The 25,559-nt window shown below is 32.1% G+C and overlaps 3 protein-coding genes and 1 long non-coding RNA gene across 4 annotated transcripts; 3 read left to right on the forward strand and 1 right to left on the reverse strand.

The window, feature by feature from the left end:
* Positions 1 to 907: 907 nt before the first annotated feature.
* LOC108344622 (cytochrome P450 71AU50) lies at positions 908 to 2,802 on the forward strand. Its single transcript, XM_017583060.2, has 2 exons — positions 908 to 1,844; positions 2,020 to 2,802. Exons 1-2 carry the CDS (start codon positions 927 to 929, stop codon positions 2,641 to 2,643), a joined length of 1,542 nt encoding a protein of 513 aa, XP_017438549.2. The 5' UTR covers positions 908 to 926; the 3' UTR covers positions 2,644 to 2,802.
* Positions 2,803 to 7,637: 4,835 nt separating this feature from the next.
* Positions 7,638 to 9,541, forward strand: LOC108344600 (cytochrome P450 71AU50). The gene is made up of 2 exons (XM_017583032.2): positions 7,638 to 8,653; positions 8,777 to 9,541. Exons 1-2 carry the CDS (start codon positions 7,736 to 7,738, stop codon positions 9,398 to 9,400), a joined length of 1,542 nt encoding a protein of 513 aa, XP_017438521.1. The 5' UTR covers positions 7,638 to 7,735; the 3' UTR covers positions 9,401 to 9,541.
* Positions 9,542 to 17,191: 7,650 nt separating this feature from the next.
* Positions 17,192 to 19,226, reverse strand: LOC108337952 (pentatricopeptide repeat-containing protein At4g19191, mitochondrial). The gene has a single exon (XM_017574540.2). It carries the CDS (start codon positions 19,176 to 19,178, stop codon positions 17,223 to 17,225), a length of 1,956 nt encoding a protein of 651 aa, XP_017430029.1. The 5' UTR covers positions 19,179 to 19,226; the 3' UTR covers positions 17,192 to 17,222.
* Positions 19,227 to 24,364: 5,138 nt separating this feature from the next.
* Positions 24,365 to 25,327, forward strand: LOC108346245 (uncharacterized). The gene is made up of 2 exons (XR_001833789.1): positions 24,365 to 24,800; positions 25,067 to 25,327. It is a non-coding gene; the product is annotated as an uncharacterized LOC108346245 (long non-coding RNA).
* The last annotated feature ends 232 nt before the right edge of the window (positions 25,328 to 25,559 follow it).

Genomic DNA, 25,559 nt, shown 5'->3' on the forward strand with positions numbered 1-25,559 from the left:
TTAGTAACGATGTGTGAACCCCTAACAGCAATACGAATGCAAACCACGAGAACCAAGTAGCACTGGACTGAGCAATGATGACAGTGTAGATGCTCATAGGAAGGTTACAATGATATGAAAAATATGGAAATGGAATAGAGAATCATGATTATTTCTCTCATATAACACTTTTATCTACAGTTGTATAAATTAATTATTTTATTTTTATTTTTAACTATAATAATCTTCGTAGAAGATTTTACTTTTCCTACTAGAAAATTTACTTTTATTACAAAAATGTCTTTGACTTTTTTTTAGTAATCATTATCCAACGTTATAAAAGTTTTTCTTTTATGCAAATTCAAAATATAACAATAAGTTAGAAATAACATACCAAATAAAATTTGCCTTAAAAAGAAAGGTCGGGTCTAAGACGGAGTTTCATGATACTGTTTTTTGAAAATCTATGTTGTCAATATGTTATATTGGAAAAAGTTAGTTTGACACTGAACTTAAAGATACATTCGACTCACACTACTTTTAATATTATAATCAAATATATTATGATTTTAAATTAAAAAATAATACAATTATAATTAAAATATTATCGTTTTACAGTGTCGAGGTGTCACTACTATATTACATATAAAGTATAAACTAATGATATTATGACATTTTTTATATTAATTTAACATAAAAAGTTTTGTATTTTTTTGAAAAAAAGAAAGTAAAAAGTGAAAAAGATTAGTATCAAATCAATTTAAAAAATTTAAAAATTTAAGTGTTTGAAAAAATCATTTTTCTTGTATATAATATCAACGTGGTGGCTTCCGTGTCATAAAAGCACTCTCTATAAATCATTACACTGTCACCGTCTGTATTAGTTTAAAGAAACCCTTTTGGTTACTTTTAAGCCAAGTTGCTCTCTTTTTTTGTCGGGGCATAGAATGAAGCTACTGTCAGGAGTACAGTTTGAAATATGGCAAAAAGCTTGGATGATTTGGTTAACACTTTTTGCAGTATTTCTTACTTACCAGTGGCTATGGAGAAGAAGCAAGAAAAATGGAAAGAGATTACCACCTGGTCCCAAAGGGTTTCCTATTTTGGGGAGTCTTCACATGTTGGGGGAACACCCTTATCGTGATCTACACCAACTAGCTCAAAAATATGGACCTATCATGCACATGCGATTGGGTTTTGTGCCCACCATAGTTGTTTCTTCACCCAAAGCTGCACAACTCTTCCTCAAGACCCATGATCTTATCTATGCCAGTAGACCACCTCTTGAAGCTGCAAAGTACATCTCTTGGGAGCAGAGGAACTTAGCTTTTGCTCAATATGGTTCTTACTGGCGCAACACTCGTAAGATGTGCACGTTGGAATTACTAAGCCAGGCCAAAATTAACTCCTTTAGACCACTGAGGGATGCTGAACTAGACCTGTTGGTGAAGCATCTGAGAGAGGCAGCCAAGGATGGAGCTGTGGTTGATCTAAGTGCCAAAGTTGCAGCACTCATTGCAGACACTGCTTGCAGAATGATTTTAGGGAAGAAGTACATGGACCAGGACTTGGATGAGAAGGGTTTCAAGGCTGTGATAACAGAGATAATGTACTTGACAGCAACTCCTAACATAGGCGATTACATTCCTTATATCGGTAAACTTGACCTTCAAGGGCTAATCAAGCGAATGAAGGCGACGCGAAAAATCTTTGATGAGTTCTTTGACAAAATCATCGATGAACATATTGAATCAAAAAAGGGGGAGAACGAGGTGAAGGACTTTGTCGACGTCATGCTGGGATTACTCGGTACTGAAGAATCGGAGTACTGCGTTGAAAGACCCAATATCAAAGCCATATTGCTGGTAAGGGATATACAGAAAAGACCAAATATGTTTTACATAAACCACCCCAAAGTCCTTATTACACTGACTATATCAGTTTTCTATCTTTTATTTTCTTATTCACAGTGCCATATATCAGTTGGACTGATGCTCTCACTCTTCTTTCACGCTTTTTTGCTTATTTTATTTTGAAAAGGATATGTTGGCTGGTTCAATAGATACTTCTGCGACAGCAATAGAGTGGGCACTTTCGGAGCTGATAAAGAATCCAAGGGTGATGAAGAAACTCCAAATGGAACTGGAAAGCGTGGTGGGTATGGAGAGGAAGGTGGAAGAATCAGACTTAGAGAAGTTAGAGTATTTAGACATGGTTATAAAGGAAAGCATGAGGCTGCATCCAGTGGCACCGTTGCTGATACCACACGAGTCAAGGGAAGATTGCATGGTTGGAGAGTTTTTCATTCCTAAAAAGTCAAAGGTGATAGTGAATGCATGGGCTATTATGAGAGATCCAAGTGCTTGGAATGATGCAGAAAAGTTCTGGCCAGAGAGATTTGAGGGAAGCAGCATAGATCTGAAAGGGCATGACTTCGAGCTGATACCATTTGGATCTGGAAGAAGAAGCTGTCCAGGAATGCAACTTGGTCTAACTCTGGTTCGTCAGACAGTGTCACAAGTTGTCCATTGCTTTGATTGGAAGCTTCCAAATAACATGTTACCATTTGAGTTGGACATGACAGAGGAGTTTGGACTCGCAATGCCAAGGGCCAATCATCTTCTTGCCATTCCCACTCAACGCCTTCACTGTCACACTGATTGATGAAGAGAACAAAACTTGTTGCCAACATTATATGTTTTGAATGAATAAAAAGACCCTACGTGTGTGTATATATATATATATATATATAAAATAAATGTAATTTCTCATTCATGCAGTGCGTGTAATGAATTGCTTTGTTTATCTAAGGAGTGATGCTATTTTCACCTCACCTGTTCGATTTCTGCTTGTACCTCATTCTTTTCGTCTTGCATCTCCTATTTTATATATTTGTCTTTCATTTATTAAAATCAAAATAAAATTAATGATGAGTTAATGATTTTTTAACAACCAATAACTCTCTTAAAGATCAATAACCCTAAATCTCTTCTGATTGTATAAACCCTATCCTACATGCACCTCCTTTCCCTTTCTCTCTTTACATTCTTTCATTTTCATCACAGTAGCATTTTCGTTTCTTCTACTGTTTGATTGTTTTCTCAGTTGAAAGTTGAAAGTTGAGAAGTTATACAATGGTGGTTGTGATTTGTGGTGGTGGTGCTATGAATATTGGAGGAAGAAGAAGGTGGTGACAAAGAGCTCATCGAGGTTAGTTTAATGTTTCAAGTAAACACCCTTAACCGGCGTTGGAGCTGCGGTTAAGGGTGTCGTCGTCTGAACGTCGGTTCTATATAGCCGAACTTTGAATTTCGGCTAGCCTGAACCGCACTTCGAATCGTGATTTAGGGGTTTGCACTTCCAACTTCGGTTGCACTGCGTAGATTTCATTTTTTTTAATATTTTGTACTTTATGTATTATGTTGTATGATATTTTTTTTAATATGTGTTATTTTATGGATTATGCTATGTTATATGTATTAATTATGAGTTAGGTTGGGTAGTTTTAGGTTTTATTGTATTTGGGATTGTTTTGGGTAAGCAAAGTTGAAGAAAAGTTAGAAGAATAGTGGGATGTTGCATGGAGATTTTTTTTTACGTAAGTTTGAGTGTGTGAAAGAAAGAGTTATAGTATGTTATACAGAAGAAGAAAAGCTTGGGTATAAGGTGGTGTGTATGTAAATCTTAAATGATGAATAGGAAATGAGTTCTTATTTTCGTGTTGCATGAGATTTAAATTGTTGTATTCCTTGAGGAGGTTTTAGGGGTTACAAGAGAAAAGAAAATGTAAAGAAACTTTAGGCTTTGTTCACTTGAATAGATTAGGAAGAAATACACTAGTGCAGAAAGGGCATTTAACGTTTTTTATTTTGGTCTTTTAACGTCAGATCCAGACCCGACGTCTTTGTGGGTGACGTTAATCAGATGTCAGACTCTACAGGTCTGACGTCTTTATAGACATCGAACATGCATTAACCGACGTCTAAGGGCTCTATAGACGTCGGACATGGCATTAACCGACGTCTACTGTAGCTCGTGTCTTTGGGTAGCATAGTAACACCTTCTTCCTTTGCTAGTTTTGTCATAGAAAAGGTTGGGTCTTTTGAATCTCTTATGGCATTTCAACCGAAAACCGATTCTGGTCCTTGCCTAGTTCTATTCCAACCGGCAATGAAAACGAATACGGTGACTTGAGAACTAGGCAAGGACCCAAGTTCGATTTTGGGTTGAAACGCTATAAGACATCCAAAAGACGCAAGCTTTTCTTACGAGGAAACTAGCAAAGGGAGAATGTGCTACTACGCTACCCAAAGACACGAGAAAAACTGCACCAAAACACAACAAAAACTCATTTTAATTGGTTCAAATGGAAGATAATCAATCAAAGACTAATTTACTCGGAGTAAAAGTATGTTTAAACGGTTCAAAAGAGACAAAAACGTACTTGGAAATGCAATGCCGCAAACAGAAAAGGCGAGAAGGAAGATAATGAAGTGCGCGTGGGTTTGATTTCTGATTTAACAGCAAGCAAGACTCGGACACCTAGGGAACCGACGTCTATTCTTGCCTAGACGTCGGGGCCCTCACTAATATGACGTCCAAAACCACTTTTCACCTACCCTGTCAGGCCATTTAGACGTCGGATGGTGGGATCCGACGTCTATATAGCGGAAAAAAAGAACTTTTCATCTACCTGTCAAACATATACACATCAGTTAGAAGGGACACCAACATCTATAATCGTATATAGACGTCGGGGTGGCGGGATCAGACGTCTATAAGGCGAAAAAAAAGAAATTTTCATCTACCTGTCAGACATATAGACGTCTGTTAGGAGGGGCCCCGACATCTATATAGACGTCGGGGCCCCTCCTAACATACGTCTATATGTCCAACTTATTTAGAAAAATGTCATCGGTCAATAATTTACGTTGATTATTTTGTGGTCCGACGTCTACGGGGTGACATTAAAGGTCAATTCTGCACTAGTGATAGGAAAAGAAAGTGATCGCTTGTAGGAATATAGTGTTTACGTGAGAAAATGTTATAAATGATTATGCATGAGTGCGTGTGGAGTTGTCAAATATGCAGTGGTGTGTGGGTGGAAAAGTACAATGAAGACAAGGGATAGGAAGAGAGGAAATAGTTTGAAGGGTAATGAGTTTGTAGTGATGTGTGTGAGTGGGAAAGAGTAAATGTTTTATTTGGAGTTAGAATTTAGTGTATGAATTTCTTCACTGATATGCAATCCAAACATTTTCCGTAATATGAGTTTCTCAAAGTGTTGTATTTGTTAATTTATATGAGTTAATTAATTTTTGAAATATATTATGTTTTGTATTATGTTGTTTTATATATATATATATATATATATATATATATTATATTTGTTTATTTAAATTGTAATATTTATGATGTGTTTCATGTTTTATGTAACTATTTTGTTTTTGAAAGTTTTTGTTATTTATGTTTTAGTAGTTAATTTGTTGTTAAATTTGTTTTTTATTTGTTATGAAGTTTTAATTTTGTTATAGTGTTAATGAATTTTTATTTAATTTAAATTTTTTATTTAGTATTTAGTTTATAATATTTTATGTTATATTGTATTTATTATATACATTGTGTTAATTTTTAAACTTTTGATTTAATTTAAAATATTTTATTTTATTTTTGATATATTAATTAATAATTTAAGTGTTATTTTTTACGTAATAGTTAATATTTTGTTATGATTTTTTTTATTTGTTATTAATTTTTCAATGTTTTATACGTGTTAATAATTTAAAGTTATATTTAATTTAGAATAAGTTTAATTTTTTCTTTATTTAGTATTTAGTTTAGAATACTTTTTTTTATTTATTTATTGTATACATTTTTTATGTGTTATTTTTTTTAGTTTTGATTTAATTTATAAGATGTTTATATTTGGTAACTTTTATTTTAAATGTTTTCCTTAATTTTTTATTTGTTATTTGTTATTTTCGAAATTTTAATATTATAATGTTTATTGTGGGTTGTATTTAATTATATAAGATGGATAACTATCAATTTCTCGATTTTTAAATAAATTCTGATTTTATATCGAAATTTTCTTCTTTTCTAAATGAAGTGGGTGAAGGTGATTACACAGATAAGTTTTTTACTGATCAAATCTTCTCATCATGCACCGATTTAATTGAGTGAGTTTGAAATATTACATTTGACCTTGGATTTGTTGTCGTTATTATAAGATCTGACATAACAACTAGTGAAGCTGGAAGAAAGACATTTATTTTGTTAGGCTGTGAAAGGAGTGGGAAGTATAGGAAATATAAGCTAGATGTTCAGCCTAGTGTATCTGGCACAAGAAAATGTGAGTGTCCGTTTAGGTTGAGGGGTAAACCTAAAGGACACAGTTGGGTGTTAAAGGTTATGTGCGGCTATCACAATCATGAATTAGCAGAGACTTTGGTTGGTCATCCTTTCGTGGAGACATTAAATGTTGTTGAACAGTCAATTCTTATGGACATGACTAACAGTCAAGTAAAGTCGTCAAATATTCTTTTAACTCTCAAAGAACATAATGAATATAACATGACTACGATAAAGCAAAAATATAATGCGAGGTATACTTACAAATGGTCTTTGAGAGGGTCGAGAACTGAAATGCAGTAGTTGATGATTGTTAGATAGAGACAAATACATCTAGAGAAGTAGATGATTGGGCGATTCTAACATGGTAAGTGAACTGTTTTGGACACATCCCGATTCAATGCACTTGTTGAATTCACTTAATAGGTTAAAAAAATCATACAACACATTTGAATCAAACAAATATTTCTAAATCCTCACAATATAATCTAAGTTGCTAAATAAAATAAATTTTAAAATCAAATACTATCTAAAGTTTAAAAATAAGAAATACTAATTAAATTTTTAAAAAATATACAAAGTCTAACGTGAAATGCAGCTACGAGGAAAAGAAGAAATGTGGAGAAAGACCGTTGGAAAAGAGTGTGGCACCGGGGAGGGACAACAACAAGGAAAGAGACATTAAAGATAGGAGAAATGTAATCACCAAAGGACAAGATCGAAGACACGCACGACAGACTTGGTGAGAGCGGAGGATCCACAATGGTACGAAAAATGTGAAAATAAGATAGAAAATCATGTTATTTCTCTCATGTTGACAATTATATAAATGAATTATTTTATTTCTACTTTTAATTATGGTTATCGAGTAATTTCGTAGAAAACTTTATTTTTATTGAAAAAATGTCACTACTTTTTTTTGTCATGTTTTTTCTAGTTATCATTATTTAACATTATAAAAGTTTTTTTTTCACTGGTGTTATGCAAATTCAAAATATAACAATAAATTAGAAATAACATATCTAATAAAATTTACCTTAAAAGAAGAAGTCGTATCTAAGATGGAGTTTCATGATACTGTTTTTAGAAAACTATATTGTCAATATTGTATTGGAAAAAGTTAGTTTGACACTGATTTTAAAGATATATTCGTTTCACTCTACTTTTAATATTATAATAATATATATTATAATTTTAAATTAAAAAATATATAATTATAATAAAAACATGTCAAGTCAGTAATTTATAGTGTCAAGGTGTCACTGGTCTATTATATATAAACCAACGTGGGGGCTTCCGTATCATAAAAGCACTCTCTAGAAATCACTACATTGTCACCATCTGTATTAGTTTAAAGAAACCCTTTTGGTAACTTTTAAGCCAAGTTGCTCTTTTTTTTGTTGGAATGAAGCTACTGTCAGGAGTACAGTTTGAAATATGGCAAAAAGCTTGGATGATTTGGTTACCACTTTTTGCAGTATTTCTTACTTACCTGTGGCTATGGAGAAGAAGCAAGAAAAATGGAAAGAGATTACCACCTGGTCCCAAAGGGTTTCCTATTTTGGGGAGTCTTCACATGTTGGGGAAACACCCTTATCGTGATCTACACCAACTAGCTCAAAAATACGGACCTATCATGCACATGCGATTGGGTTTTGTGCCCACCATAGTTGTTTCTTCACCCAAAGCTGCTCAACTCTTCCTCAAGACCCATGATCTTATCTATGCCAGTAGACCACCTCTTGAAGCTGCAAAGTACATCTCTTGGGAGCAGAGGAACTTAGCTTTTGCTCAATATGGTTCTTACTGGCGCAACACTCGTAAGATGTGCACGTTGGAATTACTAAGCCAGGCCAAAATTAACTCCTTTAGACCACTGAGGGATGCTGAACTAGACCTGTTGGTGAAGCATCTGAGAGAGGCAGCCAAGGATGGAACTGTGGTTGATCTCAGTGCCAGAGTTGCAGCACTCAGTGCAGACACTGCTTGCAGAATGATTTTAGGGAAGAAGTACATGGACCAGGACTTGGATGAGAAGGGTTTCAAGGCCGTGATGACAGAGATAATGTACTTGGCAGCAACTCCTAACATAGGCGATTACATTCCTTACATCGGTAAACTTGACCTTCAAGGGCTAATCAAGCGAATGAAGGCGATGCGAAAAGTCTTCGATGAATTCTTTGACAAAATCATCGATGAGCATATTGAATCAAAGAAGGAGGAGAACGAGGTGAAGGACTTTGTCGACGTCATGTTGGGATTACTCGGTACTGAAGAATCGGAGTACTGCGTTGAAAGACCCAATATCAAAGCCATATTGCTGGTAAGGGATATACACTGACTATATCAGTTTTCTATCTTTTCTTTTCTCATTCACAGTGCCATATATCAGTTGGATTGATGCTCTCATTCTTTCACGCTTTTTTGTTTATTTTATTTTGAAAAGGATATGTTAGCTGGTTCAATAGATACTTCTGCTACAGCAATAGAGTGGGCACTTTCGGAGCTGATAAAGAATCCAAGGGTGATGAAGAAACTCCAAAAGGAACTGGAAAGCGTGGTGGGTATGGAGAGGAAGGTGGAAGAATCAGACTTAGAGAAGTTAGAGTATTTAGACATGGTTATAAAGGAAAGCATGAGGCTGCATCCAGTGGCACCGTTGCTGATACCACACGAGTCCAGGGAAGATTGCATGGTTGGAGAGTTTTGCATTCCTAAAAAGTCAAAGGTGATAGTGAATGCATGGGCTATTATGAGAGATCCAAGTGCTTGGAATAATGCAGAAAAGTTCTGGACAGAGAGATTTGAGGGAAGCAGCATAGATCTGAAAGGGCGTGACTTTGAGCTGATACCATTTGGATCTGGAAGAAGAAGGTGTCCAGGAATGCAGCTTGGTCTAACTCTGGTTCGTCAGACAGTGTCACAAGTTGTCCATTGTTTTGATTGGAAGCTTCCAAATAACATGTTACCATCTGAGTTGGACATGACAGAGGAGTTTGGTCTCGCAATGCCAAGGGCCAATCATCTTCTTGCCATTCCCACTCACCGCCTTCACTGTCACACTGATTGATCCAGAGAACAAAACCTGTGGCCAACATTATATGTTTTGAATGAATAAAAAGAAGACCTTAGATTTGTAATAAATGTAATTTCTCATGTCTCTCCCTATTCATAGCAGTAAATGCCTGTAATGGCTTGCTTTGTTTTTTTAGTATTGTCTTTACTTGCACCAAGGTTTGCAGCCGGACTTCCGCATAATGAAAATTTATATAATTAAATAAAAACTATATAAGTGAAAATGATGGAATTAATTATTCAAGCAATACAATGACGTTGATATATTTGTATTTCTTTATTTCAATTGTGATAAATGAAATAATTTTTTTATAAATGAGATAATGACAAAAAAAGTCATGTAAATAATCGGAAAAAAAACCCAAAAGATAACTTTCGATTAAACGGATATTTTATACATTAATGTTTTTATTTAATATTGTGTTGGGAGCATAAAATATCTGTACCTGTTTCTCTCGTGAGAGTTCCGCTATTTATGACTGCTGCCGATGTGTTACGTACATTTTTCTCCTTGCTTATTTTTTTAGTAGTCAAAAATATAATTTTCATAAAAAATAATAAAGCTCTATTTTTTACTCAATTTTTTTATATAATCTTTCTTTTTTACCTCATTTTACAATGTATTTTTCCTTTCTTTATTTTAAAAGCTCCACATATTTTTTTCTTTTCCTCTCCCTTCTAAATTTATCTCCAACATTAATTAAATATGATTTTTTTTTATCAAACTTTATTATTAACGTTGTTTTCCTTATCAATGATTATTCACGACATGTTACCATTTAATGGTCGTAGGGACGGATGTCGACCCAGCTATTTTAAACACTATTAATATTTAGTAAAGAAATATATTCCTATATATCATATATTTGAAGTCACTCTTTTACAAAAGAAAATTTAAAAAGTAATTTTGTAGATTAAAAAGATATTTTTGTAGTGATGTACTTACAAGTCATTGACTATTTATTAGACAAAAATTACATTTATGTTAAATTATATTAATAAAAAAATTAGTAGAGATCTACATTCTTCACATTTTTCCTAAATTTAAAATGAATGTTCATTTTTGTATATTTTATACATTAATATTTTTGTATATTTTATACATTAATATTGTGTCGAGAGCATAAAATATCTGTACCTGTTTGTTTCGTGAGAGTTCCGCTATTTATGACTGCCGATGTAGTACGTTTTTCTCCTTGCTTATATTTAAGTAGTCAAAATATAATTTTCATAAAAAATAATTAAGCTCTATTGTTTATTCAAGTTTTTTATAATCTTTACCTCATTTTACAATGTATTTTTCCTTTTGTTTATTTTAAAAGCTCCACCACATAATTTTTTTTCTCCTCTCCCTTCTAAATTTTATCTCCAACATTAATTATTAAATATGATTTTTTTAATCAAACTTTCGTATTAATGTTGTTTTACTTATCAATGATTATTCACGACACGTTACCATTTAGTAGTCGTAGGGACGGATGTTGACCCAACTATTTTAAACACTATTAATATTTAGTAAACAAATATATTCCTATCATATATTTAAAGTCACTCTTTTACAAAAGAAAATTTAAAAGGTAATTTTGTAGATTAAAATGATACTTTGTAGTGATGTACTTACAAGTCATTGACTATTTATTATACAAAAATTACATTTATGTTAAATTATATTTATAAAAAATTAGTAGAGAATCTAAATTCTTCACATTTTTTTTAAATTTAAAAGGAATATTCATTTTTGTATATTTTTAATAAAATAATACTTAGATTTTTTTTTACTTTTTTAAATAAATATTTCTTTATTTTTATTTATAAAAAAAAATATGTGGGTCGCTATTTTTTTTTCTGTTTTGGGAATTGGTTAGTTGATGGGTGGTGGATCACCATTTTATTTTTTTAAAGACTTGTTGCCATAGTGCAGCAGTAAATGATGAGCCAACCATAAAAATATTTAATTGATGGTTAGGTGTAACCATTGATTGAATGTAAGTATTAAAATGAGCAAAAAGTTATCTAGCACTATTTCAATTACATTATAAGCTATTAATTGGGATAATTTCACATCCATTCAAACAAAACAAAAACAAAAGGAACAGGGCAAAACAAGGATATATTTTCTCCACTTGATTTCTATAATTTCTTTTTATTTGTTCTTATATTTCTAATTTCGAAATCATTATTTATACTTCTTATAAAATTAATAATTTTTATATTTTGTCTTTTTAAAAAATAACTTTTATTCACTCCAAAATTTGAAATAACTATTTTTAATTATTGATATTTATATAAAAACTTATTTTTATTAAGAATTAAAAAAAATGTAAGAGAATAAGTATAAGTAACTATTATTTGAAATGATTATTGACTGTTTAGTGGATTGATCAATAACTTTTGGATGCTAATATAATAACCTTAAACTACTACTTCTAGTTTTAATGTCTAATATTTGCAATAACCTTCACATATAGAAAATGACAGAGATAGATTTCTCTTCATATTATACGTGAAAAAATTATGTAGAATAATTATTCATTCCTTAATTATCAATAACATCGATCTCATCTCTGCTAGAAAGTAAATAGCTATGACGACAAAATTAGAAGGTAAAACTTTTCCTATTTTTTAAATTCATCACTAAAGTCTTTCTTTAATGATATTAAAAATAAATATTTAAAACAAATACATAACATTTTATAAGAACAAAATTAAAACTCACGTATCTTATTAGAAAAACTAAAACATATATATTTAAACCGTAAATTAATCTAACTTTTATATATTAAATACAACACTGTGAAAATTTTATTTTTTCCTTTTTTAATAATAAATTAGAATGGAGACTTATGTGAGTAATATGTGTGTTATATAGCTTTTATGTTAACAGATGGAAATTATAAAATTTATCAACGTTTTATATATTTTTTATTTAATATTTTAAGTGATAGGTTGGTGATGTAAAATATTATTATGATATTTATTGATTATAAATGTCAATAATTTACACTACAAGAAAAATCAATATTACATACCGTCAAAATTTGTATATAACATCAAAAATCCGTATATAAAATGATTTTACATATGAATTATATACGGACAAAAATCCGTATATAAAAAAGGCGTAGTTAAGTTACACACGAAAAAATTCGTATATAAATTACATACAGATATTACATACGAAAAAATTCGTATGTAATTTACATACAAATATTACATACGGATGTAATTTACATATGGATATTATATACGGATAAATCCGTATGTTATTACATACAGTATGTACATATGTATCTATTGTTTATAACATATTTAATTAGATTGGTTTTTTCTAATAGTTATATAATTAATATTAAAAATTTTACACATTAAAACTTCTCATAAAATTTTAAATAATTACTACCAGATTATAAATGTTAAGAATTTATAATATATAATTGTATTGAAAATCAAATAATTAAAACATGAAAATTTTATTTGAATACTCTATAAAGAGAGTTCAAAGAAATAAATACAACTACTTAATATTAATATCTCATAACACTCCAATTTAACTTTTACAATAATTTAAATCTAAAACAAACAGGTCCTTGTATAACATAGAGTTGAATATTAACTTAAACTATAATTTACACCTAAAACAAAATCAAGTCCTGACTTAGAAAGAAACTCCAAAGCAATTGTTGATAGCTCTGCAAATGTTGCACATATAATTATTGGGTGGAAGACCTTTTTCAAGTTTGATGGCAATCTGAAAACAAAGGGATAAGAAAAGGCATAATTATAGTTAGTTCTAATAAAATGCAAATACAATGTTGCATGACAATATAACATTTTTGGTCCATCTAAATGAGTCATCAAAGCAATCAGCCATAGAGGTTGCTAATGCTGTGAAGAATCAAGCCAAAGAACTTGAGTATAAATATTACAAAAGAATAATTATTGTAGAGACTTATAAAATGATATTTTAGAGATAATAACAGTCTAAAAATAGTAAGATTCGATTATTTTAATATTGAATTGTGTTAATATAAATAGTTTCGTTAGAATGAGTTTTATTATTTTAAAACACACTATATCTAGAAATCACTTTTTTAGAATTTTCTGACTTTTCTCTAACACTTTGTTCACTTGAATGAATTTGGAGGAGAGCGATTGAATGGATTTGAGAGGATTTGAAGGTAAATTTTTTGTTGTTTATTTGAGTGGATTTGGAGGTAAGTGAGAGTGGATTTGGAAGTAAATTTTTTTTAATCTATCACATAAATCAAATCCTACACTAATTCTCACAAACTTTACTTCCAAATTTACTCTCACTTACCTCCAAATCCACTCAAATAAACAACAAAAAATTTACTTTCAAATCCTCTCAAATCTATTCAATCACTTTCTCCCAAATCCATTCTAGTGAACAAAGCCTACGGGTTCTCATCCCTGTTCATTTATTTGAATATCAGAGACCATTTGAGTAATTCTCACGACGAGATTTTCAAGTCTAACCGATCAGTTTCTCAGATAGAGTAAGTTGGTTTTATGCACCTTTCTTTGGTTAATTTTGTTTTCTTTGCATGCTAACTCTATTTATTTTGCATGTGAAGTTTAAGTCTTCTATAAGACTCTCTGATGATCAGTGGTTCTAATAATGTACCATGATTGTGTTTTTGTGGTTCTTAGGAACAGATAAGAATTTATGTACGTTGGAACTATTTTAGCCTCTTTAGAACGGCTTGGTCTTCTATCAAGTAAGTTAAGCTAATATTCGCTTTAACTTTTGTTTTAGAAGCATGGATTTGTGTTTGATAGGTAATGAAATTTATGCTTGATTGAGTATGATATTAATTGAAATGCTTATTGAGCGATGTTGCATATTGAAGAGCGAATAATTACCTATTGATTGATATTTCGGTGTGTGCTTGTGCTTTGATAATATTGTGAACTTTGGATGTTGTTGTCTTGAAGTTCTATACGTACAAATATGATGTAGAGAGGAAAGTAGGAAATGGAGAGTGTTGTTGGACTGATTTTAGTCTAAATTAAGGTTTTAGTACATGAAATTCTGGAGGAGCGACTTTGGTTTGATAACTGATATTTGGGATTTGTTTTAAAGTCATTTAAAACTTGTAAAGAACCTTAACTAAAAAGGAATGATATTGAATTGGTGAGTGTGATTTGGTAGAGTTGTATGCTAGTTCTGTGATAATAGGGGTTTTGTTAGGCGAGATTTTGAGATAAGGATTAGATGGAGAATTTTGAGGTTTAAAGTCTTTTTTTAGGCTATTTACGACTTGTTTAGAGATTGAGTTTACCAAATTGTGTTTAGGAATGAGTAGAACTGAATTATGGACTTTGAAATGATGTTTTAGTTTGAGTGAGTTAGAAATTCATGAAAATATTAGAGTTTAAGTTGAGTCATAAACACTTTGATGAGTTCAATTAAGGTCTGAAATAGAAAATAGGAGTTGTAAATGCATGTGGAGGGTGGGAATTAGAAAATTCAAGGTTGGTAAGTTCAAATTCTGTAAAATTGTTATTCTGCAGAATTCTATAGTCTCGGTGAGTGAGTATAGTCGTTGAACGAGTAGTTTTTGTACTCGTTAAACGAGTATAAGCGTTGAGCGAGCAGAACTCGTTGTTTCTGTATTCGTAGAGCAAGCCATGGTGGTTGAGCGAGTGGGCCGACAGACACTTTTAGCTGAGCAAACAGATATGTTGGTTGAGCGAGAATATCATAATTTTCAATTATGTTTTTATATACTTCTTAAGGTATGTTCAATGTATGTGATTGTTTGAATGATTGGTTTATAATACTTATTATGAAGTATGAATTAATTTATAATATGAATTGGAAATAAGATTAAGTATATAATGATGTATGATATATGATGATGATGAGTATGTGAGTTGATCATGTGCATGGTATATAGACATAATTTCATGATTCTCGTGGGGAGATTCCATTGTGGTGTGTTGTTGAGTGATGTATTGATGTAGGAACTCAACCTTGGGAGTTATTATGACGCTCCAATAATCGCTCCATCTTAGATAGAAAAGGGGATTATGTGGTGAGGAGTAACAAGAAGTCCTAGTCTATGGTCTAGTGTTCTATGTCCATAAGTGGTAGACGGACTAACCTTCTGTGATAACTTGGGGTAGCCAAACTGTTCCACCACTACAAGTGCAAAAACTTGTCATAATCTGACATCAATACATATATTTGAATTGATCGAGTCTAAATTATGTATGTTGAGATTAGTTTTGGTTTGGAGATGAATTATGTTGTATAGTGTTTTACAATTGTCTGAATGGACTCTTTTAGTATATTAGCTTACCTTCTTATGTTGATGTTGTTTATGCTTATTTTTTCTTTTATAATAATCACCTTCAATGGTATGAGTTTAAAAGAATGCTTTCTCAATTAATCTAGTGTGGGATAAAGGTAAAGCATAAAGATAATTAGGTTCTTGTTAATCATATGTAAATATTTTATTTTTAGAAATCTTTAGTTTTCTTGTTAATTATATTTTGTGACATTTTATTTAATAGTTTAAAAGGAGATGTTACAATTATGTTAAAATTATAATCTAAACGTTCAGAAACTATTTATTTTTATATATTTAAAATCTTATGTATTATCGATAAAGTAAGTAATAATGTAATTTATATCATTATTAAAAAATCTGAAAACAAATAGAATCAAGTGATAAAAAGTTTGTATTAGATGGAAAGGAGAAAAAAAACTGTGCCCAAAACAAGTAAAAAGTGGTTTGTAAAAGACACTTGTCGACAACCAACCACAAATATTATATTAAAGTATTTACACCCGTGTAACACATGGATATTTAAATATTATATTAGTTTTAGCTTATAAAAATATAATTATATAAATTAAAAATATTATAATAAAAATATGAAATACATATTAATGTCATTTTAAAATAATTGTTTATTATATATATATATATATATATATATATATATATATATATATATATATATATATATATATATATATAAAGAAAGGAAAAAGTTCATATTTATAAATTATATTATAAAGATGATAAAAAACTGAAATAAACTAGTGTAACATTTTCATATAAACTTTTTCAAGATTCAAATCATGCTTCTAAAGTGATAAGTTAAAATAATAGAGAAAATACACTATTATATGGAATTTAAGAAATAACTTAATAGACACAAAACTTACTTGACCTAACAAAAAGTACATAAAGACCAGTTTTACTTGTCGTAATCTTTCTTGTACTCGTCTGCTGGAATTATCAGTAAACTAACAAAAAACAATAAAGATACGAAATATTAATAATTAAAAACCTCATTATTTGTTCTTAAATACCAGAGGATTCAACAATAAACTAACAAAAGTATAGTGAATTGTAACATATTAAATTAACAAAAAAAAATAAAGTTCTGATAAAATTGTTCTTAAGTCCTACATGGTTCTTCACTTCAGACAACTACTTCCAGATTACCTGAACGCCTGACTATAGTGACTTGAAGAGACCATTTGGACTCAATTAGAAGGCATCATAGCTCAACATTGACAATTTTAAATTCAAATTTCAAATTTAAAAAAGATTTTAGGTTCCAGAATTGATCAAAATAAAGGTGGATGCAACAGAGTGCATAGGCATGGATTGGTGAAAGAGGAAAGTCTCCGTAACAAATTAGGTTTCCACAATGGTGAAAGTAAAAGAAAGTGAAAAAAGATACAGATCCTCTTGTAGTGGAAAAATTAGTATTTATTATTAATTATGATATTATTATTATTTTTGTAATTTTATTATTATTAATATTTTTTGCATTCATTCCCAACCTTCAACAATCTCTTCTGCATAACCTAGCAGTCCCTTCTTAGAATGGGAAGCTAAGCCATCTAGCATATCATATATGTACAAGGTTTCAGGGTGTTCCCTATCCTCAACTGTAAATACAGTAGATTTCCCATTCACTTGAATAATACTCTGCCCAGGACATTTCCTCAGTCGAAGATATTTCATCTTCCTTCTGATATCTGCAACCCCATCCCACATTTCGGCTGATGCATATATGTTAGCCATCTCCACATATGGAACTGCCACTTGGGGCTCCAATTCAAATAGCTGTTCAGACACATACTTACCCATCTCCATCTTATCATGAAGTTTGCAAGCAGAGAGCAATGCACTCCATATGCCAGCATCAGCTTTAAAAGGCATACTTCTAATAATTTCTAAAGCTTCTGTGAGACGTCCTTTACGACCAAGAAGATCAACCATACAAGAATAATGTTCTATACCAGGGCTTAAGCCATACTTTTGTGTCATCATGTTGAAGCACTCCAATCCGCTTTCTAGTAAACCTCCATATGCACAAGCTTGGAGAACAGCAAGAAATGTTATGTGATTTGGTTCCATCCCCATTTCTAACATCATAAAAAATAGGTCCAAAGCATCTATAACATCTCCATTCAAAGCACAGGCAGTAATCATGGTTGTCCAGGAGACGACGGTTCTGTTAGCCATGCCATAGAAGACCTCCTTAGCATCATTAAAAGATCCACACTTGGCATACATGTCAATTAGTGCGTTACAAACTACAACATTATCTTTTAATCCTTTGTTGATAGAGTAATTGTCAACCCATTTTCCGAGTTCGAGCGCCCCCGTCCGGCCACAGCCTGAAATCATAACAAGCACAGTAACCAAATCCGGTTTCTCACCAGAAGCTTCCATTGCATTAAACAGGGTCAATGCCTCACTCATAAATCCTTTCTCAGCGTACCCACTAATCATAACAGTCCATGATACACAGGTTTTGTCAGACATGCAATCAAACAAAAATCTTGCCGATTGAACATCCCCGCCTTTGGAATACATACAAAGAAGAGTATTCACCACACCTACATCAGAATCACAACCCAACTTAACTCCATGAGAATGTACTAGCAAACCATGAAACAGTGCCATAGGTTGCATGCATGACAAAAGCAAATTGAGAATTGTGCTAATGTCTGGGGAAAATGCACCATCTAGCATCACTTTGTAACAATTAACAGCCTTGACATACTTTTCAAATTTCGCATATGCTGCGATCATAGAATTCCAGGACACAACAGACCTTTGACCAGCGTCGATTTCATCAAACACTGTCTCTGCCGAGCCCAAGTCACCACACTTGGCATATCCAGCAACCAAAGTGTTAGCCACGGTAAGATCATCACGAATACCAATTCGAATCCCAAAGGAATGAACTGCACCCAAAAAAGTCAGACTTCTCACACGCAAAATGGCGTCAATGAGTAGCAAAACAGTGATTGAATCAGGACGAATCCCCGAAAGCCTCATCTGACGCAGAAGATAAGACAGCCTATCAAGAAAGCCAGATTGAGCAAAACCCAACAGCATTGCATTCCAAGAAGCAATGTCCCTGACGGGCATTTCAACAAACACATTGTGTGCATCTTCCAACTGACCACACTTGACATACATATCAACCATTGCAGTTTGCACGTAAATGTTGGATTGAAAGCGGGATTTGAGGACGTGGGCATGGATGATTTTGGAGTTTAGGAGATGGGAGAGCGTGGCGCATGCTTTTAAGAGGAAGGGAAAGGTGGAGTTGTTGGGTGTGAGGGCAGTTCGCTTCATGTGGCGAAAGAGAAGAAGAGCGTCGTGGGCATGACCCTGATTCACAAGGTATCTTATTTTGGAGTTCCAAGTGAAAAGGGTCCATGAACGGTTGATGCATGGAGTGACACCACCACAGTAATGTCTTACCATTTCTCATTGCCGAGGCTCTTCCAACGACACTTGTTTGCCCAACAAAACAACAATATCATTCACAAACGGTCAAATTGAAAAAAAAGTTAAAGTTAAAAAACAGCCACTTAAATAATAAAATTAAAAAAATAATTACTTTAATTTAAAAAAAGCTTTTATCTAAATGATAAAATTAAAAAATAAACGTGGACACAAAAATGAGAAGTATAGATATAACTCAAATACTAACTCTTTCTTAAAAGAACATGTTCAAAATAGGAAGTTAGAAAGAATATTTTATTAATTTTAACATGTACATATATTTTAGCCTATATAATTTGCAAGATAAATACTTATTTATAAGACTAAATTTATAATAAATAAATACTTTGTAACGTAGGAATTATGTTAGGGTTAAAATTTATAATAAATAAATATGTGTAATTGGTGTTAAAAATTGTTTTAGGTTTGTCTCAATTTTAATTCGTCAAAATCGAATTAGACCAGGCTAGCCTAAATGAGAAAGTAAGTTGGAAGATTGAACTTGTCGTGTCACTAAATGGGTTGTTCAACCTTTTCTTCACCCTTCACTAGTTCACCCATTATCTTTTTTACCATCCATCATCACTAGAATCCATTCACTATTTTCTTCTTCATAAGCATCGTCATCTTTATCTCTATATTAAGAACTTATTTCACACCGCAAAAATTTAAATTTGTAAAGAATCTTAATCCACAAAAATTAGGACAACTAGAAATTTCAATCAGCAAAAATTATGGCAACCTAAAATCTTAATTAGGGTCATTGTGGGTCACCTTGTCACTATGGAGACTCCTTCTCTTGATCTCGCTCTCTCTCTCTCTCACCATGTAGCATGCTATGGTGCGTGGGTTGTGCACGCCTCCTCTCAATCTCATCTAGTGGTGGTCGCTCACCTACTCTCGATCTCGAGTGGTGGTGGTCGTGAACCTCCTCTCAATCTCTTGTGGTGGTGGTTGCACTCTTCCTCTCAATCTCACATGGTGGTGATCACTTGCGACGTGTTTATGTGTGGTAGTGGTGGCTCACAAGTTACGTGGCATTGTGACTCTATGAGTGTGTAGTGTGTTTTGTCCGTAGGAAGAAATGTTATGTTTCCTCAGCATGGTAGGACAACTCTCTCGTCTCTTTGTGTTGTGTTGTGGGTGGTGAGAATGATGAAGAAAAACAAAAATAAAAAATATTAAACGGGTTGCAGGTTCTTGACGGGTTAGGCTCCTCTGGACTGATGGGTTCAAAAACATGACTTGACCCACCTTTTTGTGTTGAGTTAGCCGACTGACTCGTTTTAACATTTATATTATATTTTACATTATAAGATAACATGTGATATATAATTATTTTTAATCATTGACTATTTTAGAACAAAATTGAAATTCAATTTTGAAAATATAAAAAAGAGTGAGTATAAATTGTTGGAATAATAAAATTCTTTAAACATATTTTTGGTAAGAAAAATACATTTTTAGGTTAAACCCCTTCGGAGGTCCGTATTTATGTGGGATTTTCCCAATTTGATCCCCGTCTTTTAAGTTTTTCCAATTTGGTCCTTTATAATGAAAAATTGACTCAATTGGGTCTCCACCATTAAATTAGCTTAACGGAGTTAAGTTTTTGATGAGGTGTGAGGGTGAAGTGGACAACTTTTGAGACGTGGCACTCACAAACCTTTATACGTGGTTTTTTTTTTAATGAAACCCTTGTACGTGTCATTTTCTTAAACAAACATTTTTAAAATTAGGATTTTTCTGAAACATTTTAAAATTAGGGTTCTTTGAATTGAATTGGGATTAAAATTGAACGATTTAAGGGATGCTTCATCCAAAACGACTCGCGCATCATCATCCAAATCCATGTCCTGCCTCGATTTCCTTTATTTTAAATTGATTATTTCTTAAAATATCTGCTAGAATCAAGAAGTGGGTTGTTGGAAGATATGCATTTTCCACTATCCATTTGATCACATTGTTCATCTTTTGTAATTAATAAAGGGAGCGTTTTTAGGTGGGGTTCATACAGTGGCATTGTTTGGGATCTGGAACTTCAAGAGAAGTGCGTAAGGATTTGGGATCTGAAAAGGATCTAAAGGAGGAACTTGAGGAAGTTAAGGGTCAGGGCATTCAGACTTCCCTCCATCACCGGGTCTGAAGGAAGCAAGTGGAAAGGGATACGATGGTGGAGGAAAAAGAGGGTCAGCGTGACCGACAGAGGCTATAGTTACACCACTGCTATCTCTAATGTGGATTGAAGCATTCTTCAGCAGACCAAGATTATTATTCTGGTGTTAACCGCATCATCCACAGACCAAACCTAAACGCACCAAATCTGCAAAAAGAAGATTGTGAGTGATGAAACCTAATCTGCAAAAGAAAAAGCAAAGAAAGCACACGAGAGTGATGTACTCTTTGTCGGAGACAGTGTGGAGAAGTTCGAAATCTATGATTTGGAGTTGTTGCAATTTTTGGACCAATTCGACGACATTTCGCTCTGATAATCGAATGCTCGACTTGGGTTGCTGCAAGAACTCGATTTGTCGCTGCAGCTCGAGCAGTTCGTTGTCCATGGTTTGATCTTCACGCACACTTTGAATGTGTCTCTCTTTCGCCCTTTGGAAGATCACTGAAATGTTCTTCGGTTTTGTTGAAGAAAGAATTTTGATTAAGGAACAAATCGTCTTGCATTTTCCCACTTCCCTCTTTCAAATCTTGAAATGCTTTTCAATCTTCAAAAACAACGAACCTTAAATCCCTAAATTTTAAAAATAAGTGATGTCAGGTTTTAAAATCCATCCAGAAATCCAATTTTTAAAATATTTCTTTTATAAAATGCCACGTCTAAAAATTTATCCACGTCAACATCATAACTCATCAAAAACTTAATTCCGTTAAGCCAATTTAACGGTAGGGACCCAATTGAGTCAATTTTTCATTATAAAGGACCAAATTGGCAAAACTTAAAAGACGGGGATCAAACTGGGAAAACTCCACATAAATACGGACCTCCGGAGGGGTTTAACCTACATTTTTATTGTAAGGATCTAGAAAATATGTAAAAGTAAAAATAATTTATAAATAAAACTTGATTATTTTATTATTAAAAGGTAGCTATAAATAGAAAAATTAGTTAACTGAATCTTATTTTATAAAAGTTCATTGCTCTAAAAATTAGCACTTTTTTTTCTACACTCTTTATAAGATTTTCACCGATATACTCATTTGTTTGAAGATAAGAAGACACTATATAAGCTCTAACATAGAGTTCTACAATCTTAACTTATCATAATTTTAGTTTGTTTAAGTTCATTTTCATCCCTGCCCTTGAATCAATATTTAGTAATTTTTCATGCATGCACTATAGGGCTTTTCATTATGTCTCAAAGGGATTAAAAATGAATGTTTGTTTAACTAAGATTGTTACAGTATGTTAAGATCGTTGGTCTAAGTTTTCTATGTACAGATAAAATATCTTATGAAAGTTAGAGTTCTTGGAGCTTAGTGAGTTTTCTATGTTGATTGAATTTCTTGCGTGAATGATACTTATGATGAGTAGTAATGCTCTCTGATTTTGAGATGTGAAAAATGCATAGGTTCTTTTGTGTGTTAACATAATTTGTTTATTTATGAGTTGAATTGATCTATTGTGGATACACACATGTATGTGTGAGAGAGAGAGAAAGATTGAATATAGTAAGGGCAAAAGTCATAATATGTTCTAGAATAAACACACACACACATGTGCGTGTGTGTGTGCGTGTTCATGAGATAGGCTAAGTAAAGAAAGAAGGGTCACAATATATGGAAGATATGTGTGTGTGTGCATGTGAGATAGGTCGAGTGAAGTTAGGACATGAACCATAATCTATTATGGATATATATGTGTGTATATGTGTCTCATACGCATAGTAGAGTCATAACAAGAACTATAAATATATTATTGATGTATGGGTGTGTATAAGAGAGAGAGGTTGAATAAAGGACAATGACCATAATTTGTTGATTGAATGTCGTGAATGTATTATTTCCAAGGAGAAACACTATTGTATGATTTTAGGACATATACTAGATATGAATTCCTTAACAAGATTGTTTGGATTTTATTAATTATAAACTACATAAAAAAAAGATATTTAAATGATGAGAGTCAATGAAATTTTTTATAACATGTATTTATGTGGGAGAGAACCATTTCAAGTTAGTTATATGGAATTTATCTTTTATTTGACGGTTTAGTGTATCTTTTTTCAGCATTATTTATTTTGAAAGTGTTTTTTAATACAATTTTTTTCAAGACATGAAATACTATCTAAAACAAATTTTCCGCAACAAGCTTTTTAAAATAAAATTTCATAATATATGAAATGTTTTTGTTGGAATGAGCTTTCTATAATAAGTTTTTCCAAATTCATAAGATGATTTTCGAAACAGAACCTACGGAATAAGATTTTCAAAATAAATTTTCTAAAACATATATGAAATGTTTTTTACAATAAACTTTTCACCATACTTAACATTTTACTCTCTTTTTCTTCTAAAAAAAGTGTAATAGAAAATGGAATTGCAATCAAAGATACAACATAGAAGAAGAAGATATAATGACGATAATGGTTATAAGGACAACGACGGTGATAGAATGTGATGCAGTGAGGAAGCATCGATATTTTAATCTTTTGTTATTAGTATGGAATTAGAGGTAGTATAATGGTTAAGGTAGAACAACAAAAAGCCTAACCTTAAGGTTCCATTGGTGTGATGAAAAGAAGTAGAATTAATAAATATACAAATACGTGAGAAGTAAAATAAGAATTCAAAGTGTTTGAAGGAAATATATATATATATATATATATATATATATATATATATATATATATATAAAGAAAAGAGAGAGCTAGAAATTAAGAGGAATAGAAGAGAAATAAATTGAAAAACACCTCTTACTCTCTTGGGTCAAAGATCTTAACTATTTTCATATTTTTCATCCAACTTATTTCTGGCTAATTAAGAAGGGTATAAAACTTTTGAAATATAAAAAAGATAAAAATAAATGATATATATTTTAATGAAAGAATCCCTCACAAAGAAGAAAGTATTACTAGGAAGTGACAAAAATGTCCATGTAATAGAACATTTAATAGAGTTTTGTAACGGTGTGAGAGTGAGAGTGAGTTAGGGTTGAACGTGGCAGATCTTTTCTCTTACGTGGGATCTGTTGGGTGGTTTTATATATATATTTGATGTGAGAAAAGAACAAGATGATCCAACCTAGTTCTTGAGGATCGAGCTATGTTGCCGAGGAATCCGGGGACAGGTCAAAGAAGAATACTGAAACACTCTTCATTCGATCTACATTATCTCAATAAACAATATCAACTATCAAAATCCTGTCAATGCTGTCGCCCCAATTTTCAAAACCTCTACTCCTTCTTACTATACCTACTCCTTTCTACCACACATACCCTACACCTTTCTATCTACAATAATACAATGAAACTCATCATACCGCTTTTCTTTCTATTTCTCATCTTTACCTTCAATGTCTTTTATGTTTTTCAAGGGGAAGCACTTATCACCCAAGGAGTTCCGCCTTCTGGGAGTTCTGCAACTATTGTGAGTTTCAATCTCTGCTCTGTAATCTACATCTTCATAATTTCTATGGGAATAAGTTAAGAGCGTAATCTTTGTGTACTACTGCTAGTAACTAGATATATCAATCTATCATGGATTATTATTATTATGTTTTTCAAGATAATTACTGTAAAAATAAACAAATTTGTAATACATTATCATTCTCTGAATAAATATAATTGTAATGAAACTGACAGAGGATAAATGGAGATGTGAATAGGGTTTGATAAATGGATTTAATTATTCAGACAGGTGGGTGTGAAAAGCAAAGGGGTGAATACAAGGAAGAAAGAAGTGGGTCGGAAGAAAGTGTATTAGAGAATGAAGATTATGTCTATACCAACTCCTTGCCTTAGATGTTAAAGTTTAGCTTCGTTGCTTGTCTTGTAGTAAGAGGAATTCTTCTGCGGGATAATGTGCTGATGTCCAAATGTAAAGGATCTATAACTTCTTGCTGTTGAGTGGTATTTGATTAGTAAAGCTCTGTCTTCTCGATTGGAGTTGGCTCATCAGATGCTTGCTTGCAACATTTTTCACTATTAAGTAAAATTTATGACTATTAGTGTATGACAATGAAATTTCTCCATAACAAAACAAGTGTGTTATTGAACTAATTCGCAATAAAGATAACGTGCAATGCTGAGATTGGGATCAGTTTTTACAAGAATATAATTTCTGAGGGTTTCAGACTAACTGATCCTTCAGAAGCTTTTGCTTTTACCAATATTTATCACGCGAAAA

The sequence above is a fragment of the Vigna angularis genome, chromosome 1 (assembly GCF_016808095.1).
Source record: "Vigna angularis cultivar LongXiaoDou No.4 chromosome 1, ASM1680809v1, whole genome shotgun sequence".
NCBI lineage: Eukaryota > Viridiplantae > Streptophyta > Magnoliopsida > Fabales > Fabaceae > Vigna > Vigna angularis.

Excerpts from the sequence above, each read along its gene's own strand:
- LOC108337952 (XM_017574540.2), bottom strand. The coding sequence starts at position 19,178 with ATGGTAAGACATTACTGTGGTGGTGTCACTCCATGCATCAACCGTTCA.
- LOC108344600 (XM_017583032.2), top strand. The coding sequence starts at position 7,736 with ATGAAGCTACTGTCAGGAGTACAGTTTGAAATATGGCAAAAAGCTTGG. Across the intron at positions 8,654-8,776 it reads ATATCAAAGCCATATTGCTG|GATATGTTAGCTGGTTCAAT; the intron begins GTAAGGGATATA and ends TATTTTGAAAAG.
- LOC108344622 (XM_017583060.2), top strand. The coding sequence starts at position 927 with ATGAAGCTACTGTCAGGAGTACAGTTTGAAATATGGCAAAAAGCTTGG. Across the intron at positions 1,845-2,019 it reads ATATCAAAGCCATATTGCTG|GATATGTTGGCTGGTTCAAT; the intron begins GTAAGGGATATA and ends TATTTTGAAAAG.